At 37.5% G+C, this 16,431-nt stretch overlaps 1 protein-coding gene across 1 annotated transcript in view; it reads right to left on the reverse strand.

The window, feature by feature from the left end:
- Window positions 1-16,431, reverse strand: part of LOXL4 (lysyl oxidase like 4) — a 412,707-nt gene that overhangs the window by 167,965 nt on the left and 228,311 nt on the right. The window contains exon 5 of the mRNA XM_044076917.1: window positions 1,659-1,697. Within this exon, the coding sequence (XP_043932852.1) occupies window positions 1,659-1,697 (39 nt within the window). The remainder of the gene's footprint in view (window positions 1-1,658; window positions 1,698-16,431) is intronic.

Raw genomic sequence — 16,431 nt, forward strand, 5'->3', positions numbered from 1 at the left:
TCAGTGGACACCAGATCTCTAACCCTAGTGCAGAACAAATGGGAAGCCAAAGCAGTGGACTGATCACCAACAGACATGGGGGGAGAACAAAATCTATATATGAAGAAACAGAACAATAACCCTTCAGATTCTAAAAATGATATAACCATGAAGTAAAATATCTTCACACACAGAAAACAATCAGTACATTTATTCAGTCCAGCTTCAATCTTTCCTTTACGCAAATGATTACTTTCAGTAATCATGATTCTCAGTGTTTTTTTTAATTAAAAAAAATGTTCATGGATAAATTCTCTACTTCATGTTTCCAGGTTCTAGAGTTCAGGTCTGACCTCCAGTCACTCCCTGTGTGAAGATATATGTTGCACTCATATTTGCAAGGATTGTTTTCTGATACTATTTGTTTCTTCCCAATTACATTTGATGGGCTTGAAGTGTACTTTTGTTGAGCACATGTTATTCAAATCTAAGTGATCCAACAACATTGCACTTGGAAAGGCAGTGCATTAGCACAGTAGTGGCAGAGGTGAGATTGCAGTACACCTGGGAAGATATTTTCATCTTTTGCCCAGTACTATGCAGTCTTGGAGTTGTTATATGTAAGTTAGCAGGCATGTGGGAATATGCGGGGAGGAGGCTTGTCTCCTTAAAAAAAACACTAAAATATAGATTTTGTTGTATTTTTATAATCCATCTTTCAGTGTATTGTACCTCAGTAGATAAATATGAGCAAAGCAAAATGCGATAATTTGCCTATGACCCATATTTGATATATAAATATATGCACACACGCACATAATATGCATGTATATTTAGCTAGATAAAGACATAGATATGCAGATAACTAGACTGAGATATATATATAATAGATGCATCATTCTTATCCTTTGGATGTGGCCCAGCTTATGGGCAAAAAAGGTCCACGGACCAGCAGCCAGTCAATTAACCAGTTAACAAACTGTAAATAAATAATGGCCTTATGAATGTATCTACATAATCTGCACACAAGACTTACAGACTAGACCACATCAGGGAAGAAAAAGCCAACAAGCTTGAGGAAATCAAGGTGCTTTAAGATTTTGTAGACATCTGCCTGAACCATTACTGATTTATTTAAAAGCAAATGAGATGTTTTAAGTCTATGTAGAGGCTCAAATTCTTCTGTTAAAAATTGCAAAGTAAATTTTTGGAAGTTATCTGGCTTCAGATGCATCTGTACTCATTTTATTAAATTTTCCTGTTTTTACGGTTTCAGTTTTCCTTGCCATTATTTAAATTCAGACAATGCTGATTCACTTTGTAGTTGTAGTTTGTATCACTGTCCCATGTGTATTTTATACATGTACTTGCAGCTAAGTATTTATTTGCTTTTGTTGACAGTGAAAGTCTGTCTGGGTTGAAACCACTTTTTTCACTGGAAACTTGGGTAAAAAGCTCCAAAACTAAAGAAATTAAACAATACGTATCATACAAAGTTCTGCTTACAGTATAATGGAAAGAAGAAGAAAAAAGTAGCGCAATAGAGTTAGACACGACTGTCCTCTCTGCTGTGCAGCATCCATCTGGGAAATGTCATACACTTTTTTGCCCCCTTAATTCCCAATATAAATACATTCATACAATCCACTCCGTCCCTATTATAAAGCAAAAATGCTTACCTTGTTTGTGGATCAGTCATCTTCATATTCCAGAGCTTCCTGCAACAAAACAGAGTCAAAAGTTAAGTGTTTATAAACGTATGCTGTTGTTTTGAAGGGGAAAGCGTACACTGGCTGTAAATTCCACATCATGAAGTGCTACACTCACTGTGCGACAGTGAAAGGAGTAGAAAAGTTGTGCATTACAATACAAGCCAAATTGTTTTCCCTGCTTTAGCTATTAAATTGCTATACAGAGAGGTCTGCAGTTATTCTTCCTTTATACCTTTATGTAAGAAAGTTTGACTGCTGTTCACAGAAGGTCAGCACAGGGTACACAACAAAGCAGTGCTGGTAGCTGCCCATGAACAGTGTGTGGGGGATTATAAGAGACAGCACAGCTGCAAAATGATCTAAACAGCATGGTATGTAACAGTGCATGCTAATGAATGAATATTGACATGTAAACAAGTGATCTGATGCAAATGACCCACATGTAATATGCAAATGAAGGAACCCAAAATGGCCCAGTTCAAAGATGTACAAAAAGAAGTGCTATGCAGTGGTACATACCTACTATGAAAACCAGGATTCATGGTGTACATGACAGAAGTAATTCTTAAAGAGCATTAGTAGTAACACAGTAGCATGTTTTGGGAGCCACTGTCAAAGTCAGTTCTCTCAGTGTTGGATGTTTTGGCCATCTGTACCAATTAAAGAAGTACAGACAGTGTCTTGTACTGCTGACAGCCAACAAATTGCCGACTGTATCTGAGTGGATAGGGAAATAGTAATGGACCTTCTAGCACATTAAATATAGAGAACATTTCTCTGCACCCTCAACAATTACTTGTCAATACTTACACATTGGAGCTAAATTATTATCTGTTACCTCAAACTTTATTTTTCTCAAATCTAATTCAGAATCGTCCTCAGGGCATGACAAAATAAACCCCTTCTAAATCACGATAAGGTGGTATTATCTAAAATTAATATAAAACACAAGTTCTACATATGACAGCATTACAAAATATAAACAAACTGATTGACAGACTACACAGACATACATGCTTGCATTTCAACAGCTTACTACAAAATGGCAGTCAGGCTTGCACATGCTCAGTATTTATACACTTGTGTAAGCCCCTAGAAAGCTTCTTAAAGCTGTACACACACACACTGAACTGTCTTTAAGTATACCTCGTGAACAGGGTCTACTTTAGTTGCTCCATAATAATTATATATACTCTGAAAGCGAGTTTTTAAGTAAATTAAGGGAGTAATTATAGGTACTTCTTATTTGAGGAAAAAAAAACAAATATATATTTACAAAGTGATGGAATTTATATACTTGCTTTCTGAATGACATTTGTATCTTTTGAGAAGATACAGAGGAGGAATTAATGACATTTTTTGATTATATTCAAGGATTTACTATTTTTTGTTTAATTTACACTCAGTCATGATACCTTAGATGTGACTTACTTGGATGTAAGGATTTCTATATCATATAAGCAATATTGTTTTTAGATTAGCACTGTTTAGAAGGGATATATTCTCTAATTCCTATACACAATATAATAGTGCACACCCAGGGAATTAAAAGAAAAATATTGTAAAAGGGCAATTTTAGTGCAACGTGCAGGACATGTGAATGTTATGATTTTGAATGTAAATGCAATGTAGTAAGAAAACGTTTCTTGAAAGGGGCTACCGATTGGAACTAGGAGATGAGACCATGAAAGTAGTAAACACAGGTTGGGGTATTAAATTTACAACACTTTTAGGCAAAGGTACAGATAGGAGTGACATGGTAACAAGTGACAACTGTGTAAAAAGGTTTGATAATGGTATGATTATTAAATACCATCAAGATGAAAATGTTATAAAGGAAAATATCGGCATAATTCTCGAAACTACCAGATATCTTTTCTTAATTACCTGTGTTTGTTTACAAGAGGGGTCAGAATATATTGGAAAGAAAAAATAATGACATGGAACATTCTGGATGGACCCCATAATGGACATTCAGTTGAAGAATGTGTAATCAATGTGCATTCATAGCTAACACAGGCAAACAGTTTTTAACAAGGTGCACTAGGGTGTTAATTAGTAAAAAGTACTATAACTGAATGTAGTCTATTTAGCGTATTGTACACAATGTCCCTCGCTTTACATAGGTAAGACTGAAGGTGCATTAAAAAAGCATATTTATAAGTATATATATATACACACACACATATATATCTATAAATGTAAACTAAGAACAAAGATACTACACAACAATAAAACTTAAATGAATAAGAACAAGCTTTCCTATGAAAATGCTTTTTTTCAAGTAAATTTTAGAAAACTCTACATGCAGACAACAATACAATTAAATGTGACTGAGTTGTATGAATATGAATGGATAACTAGACTAAATGCCACAAATGAAGCAGGCATAAATGATCACTGCCCCTTTAAACCTGTTCTGAAATAAAGGGGATTAGATCATTCATTTATTAATTAATTTAATTGTAGGTATGCATGTGGAGTTTTCTAAAATTTACTTGAAAAATGGTTTTCATGCAAAAACTTGTGTTAATTTTTTTTTGTCATGTACTATCTTTGCTCTTCATTTATATTTCATTTTTTTCACATATAGTTGTCCTGCAGTGTTTTATCTCTTTTTTTTTTTTTGCATCTCTAAATGTGTTGAAGCTAATGCTCTGTGTACTCTGTACAAGCTTAAGAAAGTATGCAAGGATAGTGCATTCCAGTATATTCAACTGGAAGAAATGATTATGAGCCCTAGAGGTGGCCCACGGTAGCATGCATAGGTCTACTTTTTGTATTTATTTATTATTTTTATGTTGTGAGTAATGGCCATTACTAAATTCAAACAAGAATATTTCAGCAGCTGTAAGCAAAAGGGGTAAAAACTTAAAATGAATTTTTGAAACCCCCTGAGTAGAAATCTAGTGCCCATAAAAGGAACGGCTAAGTGTGGGCATTGTAATCAGTGCCCATGCATACTAGAAGAAGATTTTATTGTTTTAAATGAGGGCAAAATGAAAATTAAATTAACCAGCTCATGTAATTGCCTTACAGCCGGAGTTGTATACATTGCATTGTGACCCTTGTGGTGCATTTTACACATGTAAGACCAAAAGAGCTTTAAATAAGTGCATTTATGAGAATACTCATGACATTTTAAGTAGAAATTTGAAGAATGCCTTGTATAAGCACAGCATGACTTGTGAAAATTATCAGTCATTCAGATTTGGGATCTTAGAAAAGGTGAAATCAATTCCAAGGGGTGGCCCATGGGAAACAATGTTAGAGTCTAGGGAACTGCTGTGCAACTCTGTTTAAATTCGCAAGACCTACGTGGTTTGAATGAAAATGTTTCAGTTGTACATAAACTGAATATCAGAGCTATGAACTTATACGTCCAGTTTTTACATTTATTTATTATTGTTATATTGTGAGTTTCATGCTATGTTTTAGTGTGATTTTATTGATTTTATTACTATGAATATTTATGGCGAGCTTTTCCATGTCACAATATTATTTAGCTCTGTAGGTTGGTAATACGCCTTTAAGCTAATAGGATGGTGTTATTGAGAGTAAAGACTTTAAAAGGAGGGCTAGTGTTTATATTTGGTTCTGATGAAGTCCTTGACATGATAGAAAAATGAAAGTGCTTTACATTATAATAAAGGTATTTTCTTTATACTAATGGACATTTGTGGTATTTTAATTGATATTGAGCCCTCTCAACCAAATCTTCTAATGGGAAACAAACTGTTCTCACACCTTAATGAGTACATCTGGGCCTCTGCAAACGGGCTAAAGATCATTAATATGAACAAACATAGCTTGTGTAACTAAGCCAGACAGTTTCAGGTGTTCACTGAACTGTACGCTCTGTTTTCCTCATTGTAGCCAAGACTTTACCAGTGAAGTTAACTTACCAGGATGGGACATATTTTATCATAGAACTCATAAATCTGTAAGATATTTGACTCAAATTGTTCCTTGTATCACAAACAGTACCCATACAAAGTATGTAGTGAATTAGCAATATCCCCCTCAGTCACCACAATTTCTAGGAAATGCTTGGGTATTACTTCCATCTCAAAACAACTGCAACTACATTGGAGAACTGATCTACAGGTCAGGTACTCTTAAAGCCCACATAATTGAATGTAGCAAAATCTGAGACTCCCAGAACTAAAGCTTTACATGAACACTATAACATACTCAGAAATGAATGCAAAAGATCAAATGTCGCAGGAAGTGAAATTTTTATCTGTGTATGAGAAATATTGGAATATTGTTGGCAATATTCCAAGATTTTGTTGTAAGAATAAGAAGAACCTGAAACGGTTGCTATACTACGATGATTTTACTTTGAAAAAAGAAAAAAAGAGTAAACAAATGTGGTACTTTTCCTTGTCTAAATTGTAAATTTTGTGATGTTCATTGATAGGACTGATAAGTAATATCATCAGTTAACAGGCAGGACTTACAAATTAACAAATTATGCTGATTGTAATAGCAGAAATCATAGATATTTAGCTAGATGTCAAGTATGTTAGGATTTTTATGTAGGTAAAACTAATTGCACATTAAAGGATCGTATCTGTGAACATTTATCTGACATCAACAAGTGTAAATCAACAAATGATCTTGCTAAGCACATTTTAGACGAGGGTTAAAAACAGAGTTTCAGATTTCAGGTTTTATCTTGTATTAAAGTTAACCAATGTGGAGGTGATTTAAAGAATTATACAGAAATTGTTGAATTATGCTGGATTATAGAACTGGGAGCTGAAAAGTTTCTGGGTTTGAATGATATGGTCTCGCTAATACCAGTTTTGAAGAAATAGAATTTGAAGCATTCATTTATTTATGTCCCCTAATAGATTAATTATATTCATATTTATGTATATATAAGTACAGGTCTATGTTTAACTACTGAATAACATTTCCATCAAATGGCTAAACATCAAACACCAGGGGAAGTAAATAGTTAGCCAACATTTCCTCATCTCACAAAATGCAGCATTTCAAACCTACCCAGGTGGGGGGGGCTTTGCCCCCACACACCCCTAATTATATATAACAACTCTGAGACTGCACTACAATAAGGAAAAAGGCAGACTGGGAAGTGTTGGCTGACTAGTTACCTTCCCATTCACTGAAATGAATGTTCACTGAATGAACATTTGATGGTTAAGGTTTGATGTTTAGGTATTCAATGGAAATGTTATTTGACAATTAAACATAGACTCATGAGTACAGGAAATAATATTATTTGATGAATTAATGCTGTTATAAAAGATCGACTTTATAGCTTGACTGAAGTAATAGCAAAAACACGTTTGCAATTCAGTTTATTCATTTTTATATCCAATAAAGTTGTAGTTTGCTGGTTCATGGTGTTAAAGGGGTTTATTGCAACTAACATTTGGATGGGGAAGAAATCCATCCCTGGTTTGGTACATTTCTCTCAAATGGACACAGACAGCCTATAAATTGTTCATCTCCCTATACCCTGCTTTCACTTATCAAGAGTACAATAACTTTTCAGAGATTTGAAATGCATGGCTAGGCTGAAAAGGACCTAAGTGGTCATTAGTTTGGTACCCATCTATGAACCTATAGGAAGGGAGGTGAAACAACCAGCAGTCCGGGTGCAGATCTAGTTCAACAGGACTGAGAAGAAATTTTTCTTTACAGGGATCATGCTGAAAATGGAAATAACTACAATAATCTGAGAGTATAATATGACAGATGACTTTAGAGTAGATGTGACAGGAAAATACAGACTATAAGATAGATAGCTACAAGGAGCTAGCTACAACATGCAATCTTCTTTTGCTGGAATCATATGCTTTCGTGAAAGTTTATATGTTCATATGATGGCTCAACATTCTTTCCATCAACAGTGTATCACCTTTTCACTTGCTGAATTTCATCTAATATTCTTTCCTTTTAAATTATAACAATGAGTAAAAAGCTGACACAGAAAAAAACAATCAGTAAAAACTAAAAGAAAATTCTAGCCAAGCTAGCTACAGACATGCATGTTTTAGCCTTCTTATGGTCTCATCAGCACAGCACAAGTTGACTGTTTGACTAAGCATTATAAACACAGGGCTGTTATACCCAGGTGATGTTCATTACCCTTAGGGTGTCTGCAAAATATCCCAACTAACAAACTAAAACAATGAGTAAAAAGGTAACACAGAAAAAACAATCAGTAAAAACTATAAGAAAATTCTAGCCAAGCTAGAATTTCCCCTGTGTTATCCCTCAAAATTCTTGTATTAGAGGCACATGGGATATATGCAAATGACAACAGATGTTTCTGCTATAAGGCAATTCTGAACGCCTATGACATTTTTCTTTTTAAGTCATTTAAATGACAAATTCAGGCTGTGGACATGCATGTTTCGGCCTTGTTATGGTCTCATGAGCACAGTACAAGTTTGGTCATAACAAGCCCCAGAGCACTGCCTTTTAGGAGACTTGCTTCGAGTCATGCAGTAGGCACCCAGAGAGTGAGGGAATGAACCTTAGGACTACAAGAAGCAGTTCATTAAAATCTTACCATCTTATCCCTCTGTGCTAACTGTGCAAATCAAGAACTGTAATAGTCTGATTGTAATATCCATGATTGCAGTGAAAATCTAGATGCAGAGTTCATAAAAGTACCACATTCTGAAGAAGTTCTAACAGACACAGTCCACAAAACAGTAACATCATTAATAAGCACCTGTTAGTGCAAAATAATAGTATAACACAAGGCAGCTGATGTAGGAAATGTTCATCTGCCATAGCAGTCATAAAATTACCTACCACAGGAGCAGTATAAAATGGCAAATATGTTAAACATTTCTGAAGCCTATTAAGATACTGCAGCAAGTGGTATGACAGGCAAATTATCTGCTGAAGGTTATTGTAGTTAGTTGCTGAATGGCAGGAAGTGAAGGCTATCAAGGTGATTGCTAGTTATGTCACAGCCTTTTGGAGTCAGTGCTTGCTGGCTAGGGATCATATTTTTTGAACATCTTTGGGGTTTTTGACCTTAACACTGCGAATATTTTTAGAAATCAAACGGACTACATTATAAGAACTGACCACTGTACAAGAAACACGCACTCTCATGTGAAATACTCAAACCATAGGCATATTTTGAAGGATGAAAGATTCCACCATCCAGTTACAGCAAGACAATTCCTTTTTTCAATGTAGCTGTATTTGTTTCATTAAAAATATACAGTATGTGGCTGGATGCCAGTACAAAGCCTCCTGTACCAAAAATACTGAGGTGATTCACGCAGCAGTTATAGGAGCAGATAGGACCATCACTAGTAGAAATTTTATTTATGCTGTGGCCAAGCACACAGTGAAATGCAAAACAGACCATTTCGACACAAAGCAACAAATGCATTCATGTTTCAGTGCTTGACAGTTTTGTGTGTCAGTATGTCGGGGAGGGGACTATATGAGAACATTATTAGGTAAAGAACCTAACTGGTAGTGCAAATTGGAGACTGACACAGCAGATGTACTTTTGTCTGTTCATTTAATATATAAAGTAGGTGACTGTGGGTGCCATAATAAGTTGTCAAATTTTGATTAGGATTAATTTGCACTGTAAAAGCCTGAGGAATAATTTTAAACTGAAATGTTTCTGAATATAAGTTTTATATATATTTTTGATTATGCAGTTTGCTGCTTTTATACTCAGTATTGTATGAGTTTCTGCTGGTCTGCCTGCTAGATTTTAGTCTATTGTTGACTACAGTTGATAAATATATAGTCTACTGGTTTGTATAGCATGAGATGTTCAGTATTCTTGGGTAGAAAGGTGGCACAAACAATATGTTAGAGAATCTGCTAGCAAGGACTATGTCATATGATTTTCTTATGGAAAATACAGTCCAAATGGTATAAATTCAAGTATAAGAATACAGAGGGTAGATTACAGCGATGTAAAGTTAAACAGTAGAGCACGATGACATGTACAGGAATATAATCAAATGGTCACTTTCATAAAATGGATGGATATACTGAAAGGAAAATTAATGACAAATTTCGAAGCAGTCAGTATTGTTTAAATGGGGAGGTAGACTCTCATGACGAGATTATCTTTCAAGAAACAGAGAAAGAACTTGGCGTACTTCTCAACTGTCCAAATTTTTGGTTATTATTTTTGGTCTGTTCCTCACAAAAATTATGTTTTTTCTGGCAAATCATTGAGGAGTAACATCACTAAATAATGACAGACATTTTATTTTCTGACTTCATATCCTTCAGGAAATGCAGGTTAATGCAAAACCTGTTGTTATAGCAACTTTCTATGTTTTATAAGAGTAATAATTAAACTCTGTCCTTGATTTTTGGCCGTTGCACCCCCCCCCCCAAATTTGGTTTCTCCATATTTCTTGCCCTGAGGTCTTGAGAGGTATCCCAGTGTGAGGGAAGAATATGAGAAAGTCTAAAAAACTCTTCAGTCTTTCTTGCCACGTGGTGCCCGAAGCAAAAGCAGTTCTCAAGTGCCGGTCGGCCGACTCCTGAGATTTTAGAAATTGAATTTCAGATCCAAAGTCTTCTATAAAGCTAAGTACCCCGTTGGGGACACTTTTTTCTTGCTCCAGACCGATGTCAGAGAAAGTTAACAATTGTATTTCTTGTGGGAAGCAAATACCTCATAATATTCATTCTTACTGTATTCCTTACCTAGGCCCTGAACACAACATTGCTAGTTGTCAGTTTTGTGCTAGATTTAACCAATGCACTATTAAGCGTCGGTACAATTTTTCTTTTCATTACTTTGGACAAAGGTTTAACTACATAATGCCATCGGAACAACCGATAACCGGAGTTCATAAAAAGTGCAAGGAAAAAGAAAAGGACAGGCATCCGAGGTCCAAAACCGATGACAAACCCTCTTCTAGGCCAGTCGCCGGTTCTCAGTGAGGCGCTTTCGCAGCCCCTGACACCCGCTACCTGAGAGCCACAGGCCGCCTCCGACTCCCACTTGGAGACAACTAGGCCTCTGGATACTCAAGGTATTGGGCCTTCGGAAACTAATCCCTCAGATGGGTCCAGAGCCGCTGAGCAGGCATCGGCTTCTGAGGGTGTTTTCAGATCTACCCAGCTTTATATCAAGCCAACTTCAGCATCCAAGACAAAGTCTAAAACAGTTTTAAAGACAAGGAAACAAGTACAGCATTCTCCAGGACAGACTTTCATGCCTAAGAAACAGATGCTTAAAATGGCCGAAGACCTAATTATTTGATCAGGGGTTCCCATCCCCCTCCTGATAAGAGACCTAGGCAAGATACTGAATATGATTCCTCTGATCAGGTTTCCATTTCCTCTGACTCCTCTTCAGAACAGGGATACTCTATTCCTCCCTATGAGGATTCTGATGCTGAAGAATCTATTCCTTCAGCTTCTCCTCCTGAGGATTACTCATTTGGGGAAACCCTGCATACCATGAAGGAGCATTTCCACTGGGAGAGCCAAGATTATTCTGATTCTAAGAAAAGGTTCAGAGACTTTCTTTTACTACCACAGCACAGACCTCTTGCTATTCCACCTGTTCTCGACATTGTAGATGATGTATTTTCAGAGTCCGGCCTGTCCCCCGACTCTTTACCTCCTGCACCTGTTAAGCCAGACAGATACTACAGGGTTCCAGATTCTCATAAATTTCTATATAAAAACCCTGCTGCTGACCCAGAAACTATTTCTCAGGGTCCCAAAGAGGTCAAGACTGCTACTGTCCCCTCAGATAGAGATTCTAGGGCACTGGACAGATGGGGGAAAAAGTTTACACTTCTGCTACCTTGGCTGTAAGGGCTTTAAATTGTCAGTTTCGTATGCTTAAATATCAGCAATACTTAATGTCGCTGTTAAAACAGAAAATGTTGACAAATTCTGAATGTTCTGAGAACAAGGAATTGCAGGATTTATTGCATGCAGCTGAACAAGTGGGAAAACATACTTTGCAATGTGGTTATGATTCACTGGAGGCCTCCTGCAGGGCCACTGTAAAAGGTTCTGTTATTAGAAGGCATGCTTGGTTAAAAGAACAGACTCTGCCTGATCATGTTAAAGCAAAATTATTGGATGCTCCATTACAGCATGATACTTTGTTTGGTGTTAAGGCAGAAGAGGTGTTGAAGAAAATGGAGGATAAAGCTAAATCTATGCAGACAGTGAAGGATTTCTTACAGGTACAGCCACCCAGATTTAGCAGGAACTGGCCTTCTAAGAATTGGTCCTTTCCCGTGTCAGACAGGCCACAAAGAGACAGATACAGATGCCCTAGAGGCAGACAACAGCCTCAGGGCTCATACAGGCCCAAACAATGGGGTGCTTCTACCTCCAAAAGTGGAGAAGACAAATCACAGTCATACAGGAAACAGTCCCAATGACTTCCCTCTGCCAGTGCCAAGCATTTATCTTTTGGCAGCACCCTTAGGGGGAAAGCTCGCACTTTTTTCACAAAATTGGCACACGATCACCCAGGATAAATGGGTCTTAAATATAGTCTCTCAGGGCTACAGGTTCCACTTTCACACCCTTCCAAAGGCAAAAGGTATGCCAGACCGGCCACACAATCAATGGGCAGAGGCACAAAAACAAGTTTCATCTTTCATGGACATGAGGGCTATTCAGCCAGTGCCACAACAAGAGCAGGGACAAGGATTTTACTCAAGACTTTTCTTAGTACCAAGAAAGGACAAAGCATGGAGACCAATTCTGGACCTGTCTATTCTAAATACTTTTCTGGACATTCCGAAATTCAAAATGTTGACTCTGCAGCAGCTTCTGCCCATGCTGGGCATGAAGGCTTGGCTTGTAACTTTGGACCTCAAAGAGGCATACCTGCATGGCCCAATCAGACAATCTTGCAGAAGATACCTCAGATTCATAGCTGGCTCAATGCACTACCAATTCTCTGCGTTGCCCTTTGGCTTATCTACTGCGCCCAGGGTCTTCACAAAATGCCTGGCACCAGTAATTGCATTTTGCAGACAAAGAGGAATACAAATATATCCCTACTTGGACGACTGCCTTATTCAAGCAGAGACCAAAGACATTCTACTAAAGCATTTGGCGTTTGTAAAAAGATTACTAATTTGCCTAGGGTACACAGTAAACGAAAATAAATCAAAACTAGTACCCTCTCAAGAGATAATATTCCTGGGTGCAAGCTTAAATACAACTGCCCATATGGCTTATCTCATGCCAGACAAACAAAGGCTTCTTACTTCAAAAGCATGGCAACAAAGACCCAGTTATCTGCAAGTACAATTCTGCAGGCTCTGGGCTACATGGCCTCCTGCATTCTGCTAATTCCATATGCAAGACTGCATATGAGGAAACTACAATGGTATCTAAAAAGTGTTTGGACTCAACATTGCCACAGCCTGGAATCATTAATTTCACTCATTCCCTGCCTGCAACAGGAGTTTTGATGGTGGGCACAGGCCTGTCCCCTCAACAAGGGACAGCCATTCACTTTACCCACAGCCAGGCAAACACTAACAACAGATGCATCAGATTATGCCAAAGGCATCTTCACATCAATCAAAAAGAGATGCTAGCTGTACAAAATGCCCTGACAGCTTTCAAGGACATCTATTGCTTAGGCAGTTCCTCGGGGGGGGGGGGGGGACTCTTGTCTTGGAAAAACTCACACTGCCTCCTTTTGAGCCAGCCAATACAGCTGAGATAAAATTCTTATCATGGAAAACAGCTCTGCTCCTAGCAATAACTTCAGCAAGAAGAGTCTCAGAGTTACAGGCATTAATGGCTGTGGAACCTTTTATTATCTTCCATCCGGACAGGGTTTCTCTAAGGACAAACCCAACATTTATGCCTAAGGTAATGTCCAGTGTGGCTCTTAATCAAACCATTCATTTGCCCACTTTTTACCCTAACCCACAGAATAAAGGAGAGAGACTTCTGCATTCTTTGGACATACACAGACAGCTACACTTCTATTTGGACAAAACTAAAGCTTTCAGAAAGACTGAGCAACTTTTAGTGGCATATGCTGCAGGATCACAAGGAAAGGCTATCTCAAAGCAGACTATTTCAAAATGGATAGGACACTGCATTTGTTTCTGCTATTCACAACATGGCAAATCAGTGCCTAAGGGAATTAGACCACATTCTACCAGGGCAACAGCCACCTCAGCAGCCTTCCTCAGAGGAGTACCAACCAAGGATATTTTGGAGGCTGCAACTTGGACTTCGATGCACACTTTTACTAAACACTACCACTTACCTCTTTACTCTAAATCCAGAGCAAACTTTGCCACTGCAGTTCTGCAGGGCCTTATAGCCACTCCTAATTCTATTTAGACCCAGCCGCCCAACCTCAGCTTTGGGATTCAACCCAAGTGTAATGACTGCAACAGTGAAACACGATGAACATAGTACAGTTGTGTACCTACCATAAATGTAGATGTTCGAGTGTATTCGTTGTTGCAGTCCAGGTTACCCACCCACCATCCCCCTTTCTTTGCTGGGACTTATCTGTACTTCTCTATCCTATACAACCTATGTGGTGTATTTGCTTGTAGATGAAGGTATTGTTTATTTTAGTGCATGCTTTTATAAGCCATGTTTTTTGGCCTACGCCTTCGGGGGCACCTGACATCTGGGGCAAGAAAAACTGAAGAAAATGGCGTCGGCTGCATCTTTTATACCCCTGGCGCACTGACGTCAGGGAAGAGGCGACAGTAACCGACGCCAGACCAGGACTTTGGAATTCAGGCCAACTTCGGGTAGCCTGCCAGCAGGATAACCCAAGTGTAATGACTGCAACAGTGAATACACTCGAACATCTACATTTATCGTAGGTACACAACTGTACTTTCTGGCATGTTTAGTCATACTTCAGTACCACTAGTTCTGACACGTTTAGTCATACTTCAGTACCACTAGTTCTGACACGTTTAGTCATACTTCAGTACCACTAGTTCTGACACGTTTAGTCATACTTCAGTACCACTAGTTCTGACATGTTTAGTCATACTTCAGTACCACTAGTTCTGACACGTTTAGTCCTACTTCAGTACCACTAGTTCTGACATGTTTAGTCATACTTCAGTACCACTAGTTCTGACACGTTTAGTCATACTTCAGTACCACTAGTTCTGACATGTTTAGTCATACTTTAGTACCACTAGTTCTGACACGTTTAGTCATACTTCAGTACCACTAGTTCTGATACATTTAGTCATACTTCAATACCACTAATTCTGACACGTTTAGTCATACTTAAGTACTACTAGTTCTGATAGTGACTGGTGCTCGTTACTTTCCACTTGCCTACAACTCTATCCCATGTTGACTCATCCATATATTTAACTGCCTTTACCTATTTCCTGGTTAATAAATTGTCTTATGTTTGTCTCTACTGCTGAAGTTTGTGTTAACTACCATTTTTTTAAATCAGGAATAAGCCAGGACTCTGTTACTTTCTTGCTCTTTTTTTACTTGGTTAACTGAAGTACATGCTAATGAAACCCTTAAACCTGTCAGCTATGATCCTGTCTCCCCCTGAGACAAATTAATCCTATCTACTAATGCAGGCCTTGAACCATCAAAATGAATGCCCAATTCCTTGTGAAGTCAAAAACCTGTCAAGCAATTCAACCACTTGTTAAGTTTCATGATGCAAAGCTTCACAGCCTCCTGCCTTCCTTGCATGTTCTCCTCCTCCTGAAGATGTAAAACAGATGCTTAGTCATGAAAGAGTTAAAAATAGTGTCGCCTGAGACCACTGTTCACTGTTTGGGACCTTCCCCTTTCCTCAGTGTTGTGTGACAGTGGCATTGGTATACATTAGTTTGGGGTGTAATTATAATTACCTCCCTGCAAAAAAAAAAAATAACTTTGAGGTTTGTTATTTGTTTATTTGTTATCTGGAGGTATTGGACTTCTGAGACCAAACATTTCCTGAGCAGACCTTGGTGTTCTTAGGTTTCATAGCAGAAGCTAATTTTACCTATGCCAAATATAAAGAGCAACTCTACATATATGTGACACATTTTTATTACAAGAAAAACATTAATTCAAATGTCTACTTTTATGGCATGGTATATTACTAAACAAACATTGGCAGTGGGAAATGAACTAACTTGTCATGCATAGAAGATTAAAACATGACTACTATCATAAGAAACTATTTTTTAGTTGAAGAATTTATTTTTGAAGACTTCGAGAAAAAATCAAAGCATGATAAAAGTTGTTTTGCTCACAAACAAACAAGAACCATGTCTAAATATTTCATATGATTAAAGGTACTTGTAATCACTAAGCAAAATATACATACATGTTATTGTCACAAGTTATCAGTCTGTGCTCGTAAGTTCAAGCTACAATCAACATTTCTCACAAAAGACTTTCTGACTTTCTATAATTATTTTCAATAAACGGAGCATGTCTGTTCATAATTAGAATTTTCTCAGAGCAGACATCCTCTGTGATATCACAGTAATCTTCAATTAATGTCACAGCATTACCAACAGCATTTTACTTCTCAGTGAAATGAAAAAAAAAAAAACTTGAAGCTTTTATTTGCCTTTACTGCCTGTGACAAAATGATCCTTACAGGTGAAAGTTGAAGGAATGTTATCACATGGAACTGAGCCCTGTGCTTACGTAGAGGGGCAGGTCCAATATCTTCATTTCCCATGATAATAAAATGAATCCCATTAAGAGGTATACAATTTATAGGGCTACAAAATAATGCAGTCAACTGACT

This window comes from Protopterus annectens, chromosome 7.part0 (genome assembly GCF_019279795.1).
Source record: "Protopterus annectens isolate FY-2018-M chromosome 7.part0, PAN1.0, whole genome shotgun sequence".
Lineage (NCBI taxonomy): Eukaryota > Metazoa > Chordata > Ceratodontiformes > Protopteridae > Protopterus > Protopterus annectens.